This window comes from Strix uralensis, chromosome 16 (genome assembly GCF_047716275.1).
Source record: "Strix uralensis isolate ZFMK-TIS-50842 chromosome 16, bStrUra1, whole genome shotgun sequence".
Lineage (NCBI taxonomy): Eukaryota > Metazoa > Chordata > Aves > Strigiformes > Strigidae > Strix > Strix uralensis.
Window position 1 is genome coordinate 4,602,375 of NC_133987.1, and position 16,404 is coordinate 4,618,778.

General features: G+C 66.5%; 1 protein-coding gene across 2 annotated transcripts in view; it reads left to right on the forward strand.

Moving 5' to 3' along the window:
* Positions 1-1,304: 1,304 nt before the first annotated feature.
* CASKIN1 (CASK interacting protein 1) overlaps positions 1,305-16,404 on the forward strand; it is a 32,064-nt gene continuing 16,964 nt past the window's right edge. For both annotated transcript variants that reach the window (XM_074886542.1, XM_074886543.1), the window contains exons 1-2: positions 1,305-1,440; positions 15,569-15,620. In XM_074886542.1, coding sequence (XP_074742643.1) covers positions 1,347-1,440; positions 15,569-15,620 — 146 coding nt within the window. In that variant the 5' untranslated portion in view covers positions 1,305-1,346. The remainder of the gene's footprint in view (positions 1,441-15,568; positions 15,621-16,404) is intronic.

Genomic DNA, 16,404 nt, shown 5'->3' on the forward strand with positions numbered 1-16,404 from the left:
GGGGGGTCAGCCTGGAAACTGGGGGTGGTGGAGGGGATTGGGAGCTGCAGAGGGGATTGGGGGCTGCAAAGGGGGCTGTGGGCTGTGGAGGGAGTTGGGGGCTGCGGAGGGGATTGGGGACTGCAGAAGGGATTGGGGGCTGCGTAGGGCATCCTTGGGCTCCAGCTCAGGGGTCATGGGCCAGCACAGGGTGGGCAGGGAGCATCAGGGAGGAGCTTGGTCCGTGTTTGGAGTTCGCCTGGTTCTCTCCATCTTTCCCTCAGCCACAGACACTCACCCGTGGCTGCAGCCGCCCATCCCTGTGCAGCCACTGGTCTCACTTGCCCTGCAGTGGCCAGCACTGTCGTGGCCACTTGGGTACTGGCCTTCTGGACCAACGTGCCCCAACATCGGTTTGCCAGGACCTCCACAAGGCTTTTAGACAGTAACTCGTCTATCCGGGGGTGATTTGGGGTGGGTGGTGGGCACCATCCGCACATGGATGCCTTGCCCAGCCCCGGCCCTGTTTCCCATCTGGTTCGGCAGCATCCTCCGCACAGCCAGGCACCCTCCGCACCTTTAATGGCTCAGTCATTTAAGCCGTAAAAAAGTGGAAGGGGACGAATGTCACTGGCCGTTGTGCCCACAAAAGTGAAAAATTAAGCACTAATAAGGGCTTTATTTAAAGAAATTGCAAAGCTGCTTCAGCCTGGTTCCCGTGATCAGCCGCCACAACGGCCGGGCGGAGCGGTGCGACGGGACCGGACAAGGGCACCCCGGAGCGGGGCTGGGGAGCAGGGGGTGCCCCGGGGGGCGTGTGTGTCTGCTGGGCCCGCTATCCCCGGCTCCTCCCTCCCGGGGGGGCACTGTCACCCCTGAGGTCCTCCCCGAGGAAGAAGAGGCCGCGAGTAGCCTTCCTCCCCTCCGGTTGCCGTGGCCGCTGAGACCCGCCAGCTCATTACACGCCACGGCTGCGCGGGAGGGGGCGTCCCCCCGGGGCCTCGGCACCTTCCCCCGCACCGGGGAGGGAGATCCCCGTGCCCCGCCCGCAGGCACCGGGGCGGCTCCTGCCCCCTCCTCCCTCCTCCTCCCTCCTCCTCCTTCCTCCCCCCCTCCCTCCGCGCTCCCGGTGCGGCCCCCCCCCCCCCGCCCCGCCGCGCCCCGCCCCGCCCCGGGCGCCCGCCGCCGCCGCCGCCCCCGCCTCCGGAGCGGGCTGGGCGGGGGGGCCCGCGCCGAGCCGAGCCCAGCCGAGCCGAGCCGAGCCGAGCCCAGCCGAGCCGAGCCCAGCCGCCCGCCCGCCCCTCGCCGCGCCGCGGAGGATGCTCGGGCCGTGAGCCCGCAGCCGGTAGCCCCGGCGCCGCGGAGCCATGGGCAAGGACCAGGAGCTGGTGCAGGCGGTGAAGGCGGAGGACGTCGCGGCCGTGCAGAAGCTGCTGCAGAGGCCCAAGCCCGGCAAAGCCAGTGAGTGCCGCGGCGGCGGGGCCGGGCCGGGCCGGGTGGGGGGACACATACGGCCGGAGCGGGGGGGGCACGGCCGGGCCGGGGACCGGCGTCGCAACCGCGGGAGCGGCGGCTGGGGGCCCGCATCCCGCCCGCTGCTCCCGGGGCCCGCCCGGGATGCCGCCCTGCCCGGCCCCGGAGCATCCCCGGCCCTTCCCCCGGTGCGGCGCGGGCGAGCGGGGGCCGTAGAGGTGCTGGGGACCCCCGCTTGGCCCACCCCTCACATTCCCCCGGGGGCAACCCGGCGTTGGGGCGGGGGTTGCCGGCGGCGGAGCATCCCGGGTGCTCGGCGCTGCACAGGGTCGCCCCGCCGGTCCCGGTGCAACCCCCGGTACGGCCGGTCCCCGCTGCTCTGCGCCCGGGAGCAGCTCCGGAGCCCCCAGGGGAAGGCGGGGGGGGGGTTGGTGGGGGGGCAGAGCTGGAGGCGGGGGGGGGGGGGGGCACCTGCGTGGAGCGTGTGTGCACGGACCGTGCGTGTGTGCGCAGGGGCCGCCGGTGCCCGCACGCGTTTGCGTGGGGCTGTGTGTGCGCGGTGCCGGGCGTGCACGCGTGTCTGTGTTTGGGTGCGTGTCTGTGTTTGCGTGTCGGTGTGTACCCTGGCATATGTGTGTTTGGATGCGGCTGGGTTGGTGTTTCTGCGCGTGGGGGGGGTGTTTTGGATGGAGCTCCACGGGTATCTCCCCGTGGGCATCTCTGCGGTGGGGTTTGCACGGCGCCGGGGGTGCGTGTCCAGGCGTGAGGCTGCGGGGGTGTGCGTGTGTCTGGACGTGTGTGTCTCTGCGTGTGTAGCTCCAGGAGTAGCTGCTCTCTGTAGGATTTCACCGCTCTGCTGAGGCGTTCCACCCGGGACTCAATTATTCATGGCGCTGATGCAGCTGCAGGTTTCAGGCCTGGCGTGCGGGGCCGACCTGGGGAAGGGGCGGCCGGGGACTGTCCCCGGGCAGGGGCAGGGGACCACGGGGAGCACTCGCGTGGCATTGGGTGGCTGAGCACGCAGTCCCTTCGCCACTGCACCCCACGTCCCTCCTGCCGGGGCCCAGCGGTCCCCGAACGTGGGCAGTGCCATGTCCCCGCAGCGGTGCGGGGCCGGTGCGGTGTCCCCCATCCTTGGTTGTGCAGGGGTGTATCCAGGCCAAGCAGGGCTGGCGTGGCATCCCCCCCGTGTTCCCAGTGTCATGCAGGGCCAGTGTGGTGTCCCTGGTGCCACACAGGGCTGGCGTGACGTCCCCTGTGTCCCCAGTGTCGTGCAGGGCTGGCATGGTGTCCCTGGTGCCACACAGGGCTGGCACGGCATCCCCCATGTCCTGGTCTGTGCAGGGCTGGCGTGACGTCCCTCGTGTCCTCAGTGTCGTGCAGGGCTGGTGTGGTGTCCCTGATGCTGTGCAGGGCTGGCCCAGTGGCCCCCATGTTCCCAGTGCTGTACGGGACCTGGCGTGATGTCCCTCGTGTCCTGGTGCTGTGCAGGGCCAGTGTGGTACCTCTCGTGTCCCCAGTGCTGTGCAGGGCCTGGCATGGTGTCCCTGGTGCCATGCAGGGCTGGCGTGGTGCCTCTCATGTCCCCTGTGCCACTCGGGGCTGGCACAGTGTCCCTGGTGCTGCACAGGGCTGGCATGGCATCTCCCACGTCCCTAGTGCTGAGCAGGGCCTGACACGGTGTCCCCAGTGCCACACACGGCCTGTGGCATGATGTCCCTCGTGTCCTGGTGCTGTGCAGGGCCAGTGTGGTGTCCCTCGTGTCCTGGTGCCGTGCAGGGCCTGGCGTGGTGTCCCTCATGTCCTGGTGCCATGCAGGGCCAGCGTGGTGGCCTCCGTGTCCCCAGTGCCATCATTGCTGTCGCTGCTGAGGGCCTGTGCAGGGAGAGAAGGGGCTCCAGCACCGAGCCCCCTTCATCCCAACCCGCTCCAGGCACTGCCGTGGCCTCTCGGAGCGGTGTGCAGGGCCGGGGACGCTGCCTGGCCTGTGCCCAGCGCTCTCCCTCCGCACACCCCTCTCCGATGGTCGGGGCGCACAGCTGGTGTTGCTGTGGCAACGGCCAGCGGTGCCGGAGTGCCACCACCTCCTCCCGCATCCCTCTGCTTCCCAGCCCCGCTCTGCTGCATCTCCCACCTCAGAGCCCTCTGGCCGCCGGGCACTGCCGGGCGGGATGGCCGCGGGGACCACCGGCGCTCCCCGAGCCGGGATTGTGAGCAAGGGACAAGGGACAAACGGCGAGGCCGAGCCTGGTGTCGGGGACATTCCCACCATGGGCCTGGACGCTTCCTCCGTGCCTCAGCGGGGCTGCAACATCTCCAGCTCCGCTGGACCCCCGGTGCCAGTGCTGGGCTGCTCTGGCACCGTTTCCCCGCGGGACCCGGCTCTCCTGCGTGTGTGACGGTGGGTGCTGCGCTCCCAGCCTGGGGTGCACCAACACCTCTGGCTGCTGCACGGGGTGGGAGAGCACTGAGCTGTCCCCATGCCTCCACGTCCCCCCGTCTCCTCCGTGTGCTGTTCCACGCATGACACCGGCGCTCCCCGCGCTGCACGGCACCAGGAAGATTTGTAACTTAGCTCCGTTGTCTGGATAATATCCTATTCATGTGGGGTTTAATAAATGAGATTTTAAAAATCCCTGCGTGAATTAACACGGGTTGCTATGGTGACGTGGGGCCCAATTTAGCGTGTGGAGTACGAGTTTGTGGGGCCCGGGCCGGCCGCAGCGCGCACCGCGCTCGCTTCCCGGGCATCCATAATTGATGAGGTTGTCTGAAAGTTACGCAAATCAGATGCAGGGATTTGGCAGCAAACTGTTTCCCTCCCTGTCCCCTCCTCCCTGGTGCTACCTCGAAGAATTGTAGTGACTTGGCGTTTTCCCCTTGCTTCCCCGGCTCTGGCGCCGTGGGACGGGACGAGGTGTCCCCAGCAGCAGCCGTGGCCACTGCACTGTCCCCGTCCCAGGCACCCGGGGCTTGGGGCAGCTGTGCCGTGTGGGGAAACCGCGGTTCCTCGGCCGAGGAGGAGCGAGCAGGCTCTGTCCCTGTGAGGCCAGTGCCACCAGTGGCTCGTCCACTTTGGAAATGGCTTCTGTGTGGCACCCGCCAGTGGTGCAGGAGAGACCTCGAGCTGAGGACTGGGGCCCTCCAGCCCTGGCTTGTCCTCCCGCCGGGCTGGGGGTGCTTTGCAAAGCTCTTCCACATGTGGTGGCTTTGTGCAGCAAAGGAGATGTCCTGGCACATAGCCCATGGTGCCGGGCGAGCACCTGGTGTGCCCACCCCGTGTCTGGTCCTTGGTGCTGTCCTGGACCCCCGGGCTGCCATCGGGGCTTGTGTCCTCGTGTGCCGCTGGAGTACCTGGCTCTGGGATGCCCGGGGCTGGGTGAGCCCCGCTGCCTGGCTGGGTTTGGGAGTTGGGCACAGGACCCCCTGCACCCCACTATGTGGGTAACGCAGCCCAGCCTGCCCGGGGGTGCTGGTGCCGAGGTGCAGGCAGCTCTCGGGGTGCCCCTGCCCTGGGTGGGAGAGCCCCATTGCTGCCAGCGCAGGGTTCTGCATCCTGCCCTGTGTCGCTGGCAGCAGCCCCGGCATTTTGGGGCTTATCCCAGCCGCCGCGTGTAGGGAGCGGGTCCTGCCCTGCCTGGGCTCGGGGCCATGCGGGACAGGCAGAGCCCGCTCTGGGTGAAAAGACTGAGTCGGGGGCCAGGCAGCTCCTCGGAGGGGTGTGCATGGTGCGGGCAGCATGGGCAGCCTGCCTGGGAGCGGGCAGCAGCAGGAGGGACCCCCAGGCTCATCCCCCTCTGGGGTGCTGCCATCCCACAGGACCCATCCCGGGATGCGAGTGGGGCTGCGGCAGCTGGGTGGGATTGCGGCTTCACCGGCGCTTCGGGGTGCGGGGGGCAGCAGGAGGCAGGAGCTGGACCCCGTGGGGCTTCCCGGGCAGGGCCTCGCCGGCTGCCTCCTGCTCTCCAGCGCGTCCTCCTGTGCAGCGGCCAGTTAATTCTGGGGTTTTTTTTTGCCTGCATTTGATTGCATTAATAATCTCCTCTGATAACAGTATTTAATAAAACCAGGCTAATATGGCGCAGTTAGGAAATGTCTTTGACATTTTACAATTCAATTTCCATGCAGTAAAAGGCAGGGCAGCTGCAAATCCAATTGTGGTGCAGTGCCCAGGGCGCGTGTGGCCGGCAGAACCAGAGCTGCCCAGTTCCCCCCGGTCCTCCAGTAACTTCCCCGGGCAGCAGCCGTCCCCAGTGGCTCTCACTGCTGCTTCCCAGCCCTGGGCGCTGGGACAGCCCCCTCCTTGCTGCAGGAGAAGCCTGGGTGGAGAGGGAGCAGACGGTGCTCGCTGGGACCCCCGGGTGCTACTGGCCTCTGGAGACATCAGTGCTGGGCAGGACGTCTGGAGCAGGAGGAAGAGGCTGCAGGGCCAGATCCTGCGGCAGCTTGGCCAAGCTGGATGGCTGCAAAGGGGTGCTGGGCCCCCTGTGCATCCCCCATCCTATGGCTGGCACTCATCCTGCGGCCCCCCTCAACCCCTCAGCATGGATTAAGGGGTGAAACGCCAAGGGGGTGGGCTGGGTTGATGTCGGGGCATCGCAGCCATGTCCTAGGCTCGGAGCCTGAGGGCTGTCCGGGATGGTGGTCAGGGCCGAGCAGCTCCTGCCGCTGCCGTGCTCAATGGTGTGTCAGTGAGTCCCTTAAAAAACTTCTTCTTGGGGTTTCTAGCCCGCGTGTGAAACCTCGCTCCCAGCAGGACTTGGCAAGCGGGTGCAGGCTGGTGTGTGCCAAGTTTCCTTCCAGAGGGGGATTATTACTCAGCCCGGGGTGACATCTCGTTATTTTACATTTTCTTGCCTCTCTTTCCAGCTGGGCCAGAGTTGTGGGTGTGAACCCCCCTCTCCCCCCCACCCCTCGCTGCCCCAGCGCAGCTCCTGTTTTGGGGTCCGTACCCACCACGAATGCCACGGAGGATGCGGGGCTGTTGGCCACCACCACCGAGGAGCAGCGGGGCTGTGGGCCGGCGGCTCTGCTCCCAGCTGGAGGCTCCCTCGCTGGCCTGGATTTTCTTGTGGCAGTCCTGAATTCACCTGGCTTGACACCAATTAGCCCTTTGCCGGTGGCAGGTGGCCCCTCGTGCCCGGGGCTCTCCGGGGCCGTCAGCTCCGGCTGTTTCCCCGCATGAGGACCTTGCTGCCGGGTGCCGTGGTGCTCCTTGCTGCCCGCACACTGTGGTGGGGTGACGCTCCCAGGGAGCAGCTGGGGACGTGGCAGGGCCAGGCTGCACCCGAGGGTGATGGTGTCGTGGGTGCTCAGGGTGCTGGCGGTGCAGCTGTGGGTGCCCTGAGCCCCTCCGCTGCCAGCCCATCACGGTTTCCAGTAGCCAGGCTGGCGTCTGGCTCCTCTCCCCAGCTCTGCGCTCCCTTTAACCCTTCCTTCCCCTTCCCAGACATTGGGAAAGGCTGCTATCAGCCCCCTCCCTGGCTCAGGGTGCCCCCAGCCCCTTCCCACTCCCCCTCCATGGCTGCATGGGCCGCAGCGTGCTTGGGCGATGCTGATGGACAGCGGCTGCGCGGTGCCGTGCCAGCGCCTGGGCGAGTGCCGAAGCGACGGTGGGTCCTCGGTGAACAACTGCCCCGGGCACATGGCAGGTGGGATCTGTGGTGTTACTGGTGGGGTGAGCGGTGGAGGGGACTGCCAGGCTCTGGGGTGATGCTCGGGGCTGTGCCTGCACATGTTTGCCACGCGCTCTCCATCCTGGTGCTGGTGTGGCGTGTGCCGGAGTGGGGTGTGCCGCTGCGCCGGGGCTGGGCACCTCTGGCCGCCCCGAAGAGCCGGGGCACGACCTTGAACCTGCTGCGCGCTGCCCTTGCCAGCCAGCGGCTAAAGGTGCCTTTCCCAAATATCTGGACACAGTCGGGAGAGCAGTGGAGAACTAATTTGCTGGTATTTCATGGCTGTTACTTCCAGGCCAGGCTCCCGTGGGTGAAGGAAAGGTGTTGGGAAGCAAAACCTGCTCGGGAGCGCCTGGGCTCGTGCTGGCCTGCACGGACACTGCTGCTCCGTCACTGCGGTGTGTCCTGGCCAGGATGGGCCGTGCTGGGCCGGTCACTGAGCCGGTCTGCAGTGCCGATGGCCACCTCTGCCCTGAGTTACCGTCCTGACCTGCAGCTGGGACATGTGGGACTTGCCCTCCCCGTCCCCTCTCCCCGGAGGGATGGGGGCCAGCGCAGCCTGCCTGGCATGGGAGCGATCCTGCCGGCTCTTGGTGCCGGGCTGAGAGGGATCTTTAAGCTGTAATGAAATGTTAATAGTATTTTCCAACTCAATACAGGAGTAGAAAATGAGGTGTTTAACACTGGGCTCCGCAGCGACAGGAGCAATCAGCCTGAGAAATGGGAAACCGGGGATGCAGCACCAGCTTCAACTTGGCCTGAGAGCCCCGTGCTGCTGGGCCTGCACTGGTGATGGATGATGGGTGCTGGTACCCGGCATGAGCCACCTGGGCAGGGAAGCACGGTCTGGGATGGTGTGGGAGAGCGGCTGGTGGGAAGTGCTGGCTCTGCCCAGGTCTCCTTGGGTCTCACCAGCAAGGTCACTGCCAGCAAGAGCCGAGCAGATGGAGGTGGTTGTGGGGCTGGGGTGTCCCGGGGTGCAGCAGGACGGTGGGACCCCCACTCTGTGCCCTGCCATGGCCTGTATCAGCTGGAGACGGAGCGGGTTGGAGATGGCTGGAGACGGCTTCTCCGAGCACCGTCTGCAGCAGCACAGCTCTGCCGGTGTGTCTGCGTGTCCCCTCTGTGCATCAGCACGCGTGCAGCTGCCTGTGTCGTGTGCCTCTGCACGCCCATGTGCATCGTGTGCCCGTGTCCCTCTGCCCCGTGTGCCCGTGGCCGTCTCCTCTGGCTGCTTCAGCGGTGCCTCCTCCCCGGCCTGGCGTGGGGCTCAGCGCTGGGGACGGCTCCCAGGGGCACCAGCTGGTTGATCCCTTCCAGATGCGGCTGCCGGGAGCCCAGCTCCGCGCCGCCTCCTCGCCCAGGCCCCCATAGGTTTTCGGTCGGTGGCTGCTGGAGCCGTTGGAGCAGACAAAGCAGCCGCCTGCCCGGCTCCTGCATTGCAGCTGGGCTGTTTACGGCTCACTCCTCCCGGCTGTGCAGCTCCGCAGCAGCTATTCTCTCCCGGCTGTCTCCGCTCCGGCGTGCGCGGATCCTGGAGCTGCCTCTGACTAAGCCCTGGCACCCGGCAGTGTTGGGCGGGTGGTCCCGCGCTGCCCCTGCCAGCCCTCTCCCAGCATCTGCCATACTGGGGGCACTGGGATGGCTCCTGCGAGCCCTGCCTTTCCCCTGCAGCGCTGCCAGGCCTTCAGGAGCAGTGTGAGGCCTCCGGCCGGGCTCCCAGTGCTCGGGGCAGACACATGGCATCGCCTGGCTGCCCATCTCCGCGCTGCTCCGGCAGCGACCGCGGCATCACCGAGGTGCCAGCCCGTGCACCCCCAGAGCTGCCCATCGTGGTGCCCATCCTTCCCGCGGGCGCTGTCGTGGTGCAGAGGGTGCGTGGGGTGGGCACGGTGCACCGGCACGCACGTACCGGGCTGGTATGTGGACAAGGCAAAATGATGGCACTAAAGGCACTGTGTTTAAAACAGACCCTGGGGCCTGTTTCACCCGCATGTGTCTCTTGCCCTCTTATTTATCTGGGCCACCTGCACGCACACACGTGCACATGTGTGCACACAAGCACACGGTCTGTGTGTGCCACGGAGCTCCCCGCCACTTCCCAGCGCTGTTGGACTGTGGCTGGGTTCATGGGAGGCCAGATGGTACCGACTGTTCATTAGTTAATGATGCTTTAAGATGCATAAAGCTACTGGTCCCTCGCTGGCTGGGGTTGGCCCTCCCAGGGCTCCCTGGCCACGCAGAGAGGATGGGGAGGTGATGAGAGGGACAGGGATGAGGTTGGGCAGGATTGTCTCTGCCCCGGGGTGGAGGTGAGCGGTGCCAGGATCGTCCCCTCTCTGCTCCCGTGCCCGGGGCAGCCTCTGCTGGGGCACCGAGGATGCGCAGTGCTGGGGTGCTGGGGTGCGGGCGCACGGACGGACAAGCAGACGCAGGCTGGCGGTGGCCCCGAGCAGCCGCGTCTCATCCCCCTCCGCACTGCCGGCGGTGACTCCTTCCAGCCCAGGGTGATTACTGAAAATTACCTGTTTGCCGCCGCCCCGGCGCGGGGAGAACAGGCTGTCAATTAAGGCTCCATGGAAGCAGCACCAACACGCTTTTCCGCGGAGACGAGGGTGGGCGTACGGCTGGCACCGGGCCGGCGGCGACGGGCGCAGCGGCGGGGCTGGTGCGATGCTTGGTGCTGGTCCGGCGGGGCCCAACGCGACACCTCCTGTCCCACCTGTGGGGCCAGAGCCGATGCGTCGCTGCGCTGCCCGCACCCCTCTGCTGCCCACTTTCCTGCATCCCCGGTTGCACCGGCAGCCTTCGCGTGGCACCGTGTGTTATTCAGGGGTCAGCGGGTTTGCCGGCAGCCCGGAGCGGGCAGGAGGCTGCCGGGACTTCGCAGGCAGCGACCCCGCGCTGGGAGGGAGCGTCTGCAGAGCTGGGGAGCTGCGTGGTTGAACCCCAAACCGGAGCTGGGGCTGCCTCGGGGGAATCTGACTGATGCAGCGCGGCTCGGGCAGGCCCCGCGGCACCACGCGGCAAAGGTCGGGTAAGGATATGGCTCGGCGGTGCAGGGAGAGCGGGGATGCTCGTGCTGGTGAGCACCCCTGGTTTGTAGCGGGTCGGCTCTGCTTTGGGTACACCCGTCTCCCCCGTTCCTGGCAGCCCGCAGGGTCAGGCCCTCATCCTCCCTTGGGATCAAAAAGTTGGGGTTTTTTAAAAAAAAAAAAAAAAAAATTACAGAGGAGTCCCCGCTGCCTCTTGAAAGCTGCATTTAAGTTGCTTCATCCTGGCCCCAGGGGACGGCCCTGCGCTGCTGCAGCACCGTGACTCAGGCTGCCACAGCCTATTGATTTTGAAGAGCAGATTTCTCTGCTCCCCGGGGGAGGCTCCGTGCAAGGGCCGGCAGCCGGAGCCCCGGCAGGTGCCCTGGGCAAGGGGCCAGCATCCCCCAGGAGCGCCCTGGGATTCGGGAATGGCTTGTGGTGGGCACTGGGGCACCCAGCTGGGGGCGTCCAGCTGTGGGGGGTGATGGGGTGTCCAGCTGTGACGGACATTTGTGATCCAGCTGTGATGGGCACGGTGGTATCTAGCTGTGGTAGGTGATGAGGTGTCTAGCTGTGAGGGGCAGTAGTTATCCAGCTGTGAGGGTGATGGGGTGTCCAGCTGTGAGGGGAGTGAGTGTCCAGCTGCTGGGTTGTCCAGCTGTGATGGGCACGGCATTATCCAGCTGTGATGGGCACAGGGTTGTCCAGCTGCAGCGGGCAGTTGTTTTCCAGCTGTGATGGGCACTGGGCTGCAATGGGTTGGGCCCATCCCTGCCACCTCTTTGCCCCAGGCAATCCCTTCTCTTGCACTCAGCAGCCCGTGAGCTTCCCGGTGCATTATTTATACAGTCAAAATCGATCAGAAGATGATAACGGCTTCATTAGCATCTGAACATCGCCCCGGCCTCAGCGCTTGACACGACCTTGGCTGCAGGACTACAAGCCTCTCGCTGCCTGACAGCGGCCAGGACCAGCTCCCCAGCGTCACCCAACCGAGCCAGGGCTCCTCCTGGCCACCTCCGTGGGGTCCCCACGGGGTCACCCCATTCTCACCGTGAGAAATAAGCCCCCCTCGTGCCAGGGCTCCTCGTGCAGCGAGCGCTTGCAGCGCCCGTTGTTTGCGTGGCACTCGTCAGCAAGGATATAATTAAGAGCAGCTATTTTGGATGCTTCCTTTATCCGGCAGCTCACGGCAATGTCGCTGCAGGGTCCTCCCCCCCCACCCCCTCCAAAATCGGCGCTTGGCTTTGACTTGAATGTCTTCCCCGGGGGTACTCGGTGTTGTCCTGATTGTAGGGTCCCGGGGGTCCCCGTTGTGCTTGGGGGGGGGACACGCAGGGGTCCTGCTGCCCACGTGTTCTGGGGAGGGGGGAAGTGGCAGGGATGGTGGGGCTGGATGGGAGGGGACCACTGCAGTGGGGTGATGGAAGGGATGGGGAGGAGAATTTGGGGGGGGGGGGTTGCCCTGGCTCATTTGCTGCTGCTGCCAAGCTGTGAGGTGGGGGGGGGCAGCGACGGCTTTCCCCTCATTAAGTAGATGTTGATTTAGCGGAGGCTGGAGCCATCTGCTCGGAGCAGCCGCCCGCTCCCTGCGAGCTGGCGCAGAGCTGCTGGGGGGAGCTGGGCGAGGATGTGCTTCGTCAGCGGGGGCTTGGCCGGGAGCCCCCGCGCCCCGGCCGGGCATCGATCGCTGCCGGCGCTGCGCTGGCTGCAGCTGCGGGGACACGGCGCATGAGTGGGCGAACGGGTGCTGTGTGGCCCCGCTGCTGGGGAGGGAGAGGAGCCCCCCCGGGGGTGCACCGAGGAGTCCCACCGTGTGGGGCCACAGACTTGAGCACGTGTGCAGGGACAGGGCTGGAGCAGCCGGGCATGGGGGGTCTCCCCGTGGCAGTGGTTGGGCATGAGGTGCCCAGAGCTGTGGTTGGGTACAGGGGTCTCCCAACAGAGTGCCCAGAGCAGTTGGTTGGGCACGGGGGTCTCCCCATGGTGTGCACCAGGGTGCCCAGAGCAGTTGGCTAGGCACGGGGGTCTCCCCACAGCATGCATCAGGGCGGTCAGAGCAGTTGGTTGGGCACGGGGGTCTCCCCATGGTGTGCACCAGGGTGCCCAGAGCAGTTGGTTGGGCACGGGGGTCTCCCCACACCATGCATCAGGGCGGTCAGAGCAGTTGGTTGGGCTTGGGGGTCTCCCCATGGTGTGCAGCAGGGTGCCCAGGGCAGTTGTTTGGGCACGGGGGTCTCCCCATGGTGTGCACTGGGGTGTCCGGAGCAGCAGTTGGGCACGGGGGTCTCCCCACGGGGTTCCCAGGGCAGTTGGTTGGGCACGGGGGGTCTTCCTGTGACATGCACCAGGATGCCCAGAGCAGCTGCCAGGCCCGTTACGGGGGTGCAGGGGTTTTGGGGTGACGTGCTGCCGGACGCTGGGGCCGAGCAGAGCGGTTTCCCCGTGCGCACCCGGCCCTGCACATGCAGCCGGCTCGTGCATCGCCGGCCGTCGCGGTGCCCGCCCGGGGCCGGCGCAGGCCGTTGCATGGCAGAGGAGGACGTGGCCGGCGAGGAGCTGAATTCAAGCGTGCGTTTAGCTACCGTGATCCTTGTGTTTAAGTAAAGGCATTTCTGGGAGTAGCGGCTGGGCTGAGCTCCCCGCGGCGGTGTTTACTCGCGGCAGACGCTGTTCAGAGCCGGTGTCTACGCCAGGTGGCTGCAGCTCCCGGTACATGCAGCAGCCAGACCCAGCGATGCTGGGGCTCTCTGGGTCTGGCAGAGCAGCACGTCCCCCCTTCCCAGGGCCACCTCAGCACCATCAGGCCCCTCAGGATGCTCGTGGGGTGCAAGCTGCTCTGAGAGCTGTGGGGGGGTCCGTGCCGTGGGGCTGGGGTGTCCCACATCCACGACCATCACCTGAGCAGCCCATGGGGAGCAAAGAGGGAACCTTGGGGTGCCCCAAAGGCAGTGGTGGGACTCAGGTGGTCTGAGCAAGGGCCCTGCACTGGGGGTTCCACCGTTTCTCTGGGCTGCAACATCTGCCCAGTGGCCCTGGCATCTGCTGCTGTGTGGGCAGGGTAGGATGGTGCTCGTGGGTGCTCGGTGCTCTCTGTCACCCCTCTGGTGATCCCAGCAGGGAGGACAGTGAGGGACACGCTCAGTGCCTGCTGGCAGCATGGCCATGCCGGAGCCCTGCTCTCCTCCCCGCTGTGCGTGTCTCCTTTTGTGGCCGGTATTTTTAATTGCCAGCGCGCTCAGCCCCCTTCCCTCCCTCGTTAGTGGAGGAGTTTTCCTTGTGCTTCCATTAACGAAGCTCTCCCACGTCTCGCTGCCCGCAGACAGGCTGCAAATCCCATGCCGTGGCTGTGGGGCCGAGACAGCCCTGGGTTGGGCATCCAGCGGGGTGTTGGGGTGCCCATTCTGCTCTGGGAACCGTTAAGCTCCAGGCCATGGCGGGGCCATGCCAAGGGCCCGGTCCAGGCGTTGCGCCCTTGGCATGGCTCTGTCGTGCCCCACGCCACGCTGCCAGGCAGCTGGTGGCACCCAGGGGTGCTGCGCCCCAGGAGGACGAGCTGGCTGCTCCTCAGGGGACCCCATCACCCCGAAAGTCCTTTTCCCGGCAGCGCTTAAAGCCAGGCCGGGGCTTGAGCTCACCGCAGCCCGGCAAAGATACCGACAGGCTGGTGGCCACTGCCAGAGCTTTAACGAAAGTCAAACCGCTGCGCGGCTGGAAGTCACTGACTAAGCACTTGGCACGGGTGGTGATGGAAGTGCTAAACAGATTTTGGCAGCCGCAGCCTCTCCTGCAGGTGCAGGGAGGAGAGATTTGCCTCTACGGTGTGTCCGGCTGACGCCGATTCAGACCGTGCCGGCACGCACCTGGGGATCGGCGTCGCGGGGTGCAGCGGTGATGCCGACGGCGTCACCGCTGCACCCCGCGACGCCGATCCCCAGGCATTGCCCCATCCCCTCGCTGGGAGCAACCCGTGAGAAAGGCCAAGCACTGCAGACCTGCTGACATCCGTCCGTCCGTCGGCGAGGCCCGGTTAGCCGGAGCGGGGCCCGTCTTGGGGCCGGAGATTGGAGCCAGCGCCGGGCATGGTGCCACTCCTGTGCCCGCCGGTTCCTTTTGTCCGACGTTTGCATCCCTGGGGGGGGGGGGGGGCGGCTCGTCCCCCTTCTCCTGGGAGCTGCTTTTTGGCGCTGGGTGACAGCGGAAGCGGCGCTGGGCTCCTCTCCACCGGCGCTGAATGGCACCTTTGTTGGGGAGCCAGGCGGTAGCTCAGGGCTGGCGGGGACCCGCTCAGTCCTGGTTTTCGGGGGGCTCTGCCCACCAAGCAACATCCAGAGTCCTTCCCGGGGTGTGGACCACTGCGGGGGCGGGGGCTGTTCCCCAGGTCTTTGTCGCTGGGGTGGTTCGTTAATGTGTTAAACAAACAGCGCGGGCTGCCAGGGCAAGGGAGGCTGCACCGACACGTGGGGCTAGCTGCGGGGACTCTGTGGTGGCCCTGTCCCCTCCCCGTGCCCTGGGGACCCTGCGGTGCCCCTTCTCATCCCACAGCTGCCCCGTGTGCCAGGAGGGGAGGTTGGGGATGTGAAGAGGGGCTGAAGGCTGGGGCTGGTCAGAAGCTGTTCTCCATCGCTCTTCCCCGTGAGCACCGGGCTGTGTCATCGTTAGCAAATGTCCTGCAGCTCGGACTGTCGGGCGGCCGATGGAGCGTGAGACAGAGCCAACGCTGGATGCTGGAGCCTGGGAGCTTCTGCATGGGCAAGGCGAAACCTCTGCCACTGTCCTGGGCTGCTCCGGGGACCAGCGTGGCCCAGGCAGGGGTGGCTCAGCCCGGCACTGCTCCCCAGGCTCATGGGTCACGGCTTTCCCGTGTCCCCTGCGCCCTGTTTGCTGACACTGCCCTTTGTGCCAAATAATTGAATATCGTTCCGGGATGCTGGCAAGGAGACACAAGACCCGCTGTGGCGGGCATGGGGGCTGCTGCGTGGGTCCCCAGCTCGGGGCTCTGCTGCGCCGCAGCCACCCTCCTCTTCGCCCCGCTCCGGTTCCCCACTGGGGATTTTGAGGAAGAGCAGGCTCACTGGAAAGCCTGAGTGGCATTTTTCGGTTAAATCTTATGTAAATCTGGCTCCATCCTTCCTCGTGGTGCTAATTGGATTGCTCCGAGGCGGTTTATTTTCCCACAAAGGCAGGGGTGGGAGTGGGGCAGTGCCAGGCGGTGGGACAGGGGACACGCTGGGGCGCGGGGGAGCGTGTCAAGCTCCCCGCTCTGCTGAAACAGGCTGGGGCTGCGGAGCTGCAGGGAGCCAAAACCTCGGTGGGGAGGGAAAACTGGAGCTGTGGCCGTGTCACCTCCTTGGTGGTCCCTGCCCCGGCCACCTCTAACGTGCTGTCCCCTTCCCTCCCTCCCAGAGCTCCTCGGATCAGCAAAGAAAGTCAACGTCAACTTCCAAGACACCGACGGGTGAGTGGGAGCCCCGCGCCCGGGCGGGTGCGCTGTGGGGACTGTGCCCCTTCACATCCGACGGTGGGGAGGAGCGGGGCGGGGGCCACGGGCTCACCCCCTGCTCATCACCCTAACGAGGCCGCCGGTGCAGGAAGGCAGCCAGAGCCCTGCGGAGGAGGGGGGCTGCGGTGGGAGCGGGGAGTGGTGCTTGTGGGGCTGGGCAGCAGCCACCCCTTGTGCCCCCCATGGCTCCCCCTGCCCTGTGTCCCCCCGCTGAGGGGGCGGCAGGATGTGCTGCCTGGGGACGGCTCTGCTGTGGCCATGGAAATGGCAGTGAGCGGAAAGGCCAAGATGGGGTCAGGAATGGGAGGGCACGCCCTGGGGACACGCGGCCGCAGCAGCCCAGGTCTCTCCTCATCCTCACCTCCCAGCAGGGCAGTGGCAGCGGGCATCCCCTGGTACCTGCCAGCATCCCCTGGTACCTGCCAGCATCCCCCGGTACCCACCAGCACATCGGCTCTACCAGCCCGTGCGGGTGCGCGGGGAGCGAGGGGAGCCCACGGGCAGGGCTGGAGGGCACGATGTGAGCAAAGTGGGGGGATGCATCACCCCATGGACCACCTCACGCTGCCAGAGCCAGCAGGTCACCACAGGGAGGGCTGCGCATCGCAGCAGGGCCGGAGCAGCAGGCAAGGGCCCCGCTTGTGTCCTGCCTGCAGCTCCTGGATGGCTTGGGGGATGCTGGAGCAGCCCTGAAACAGGGGAGCAAACCTCCAGCTTCCAGCGCCGCTCCTGGATCCAC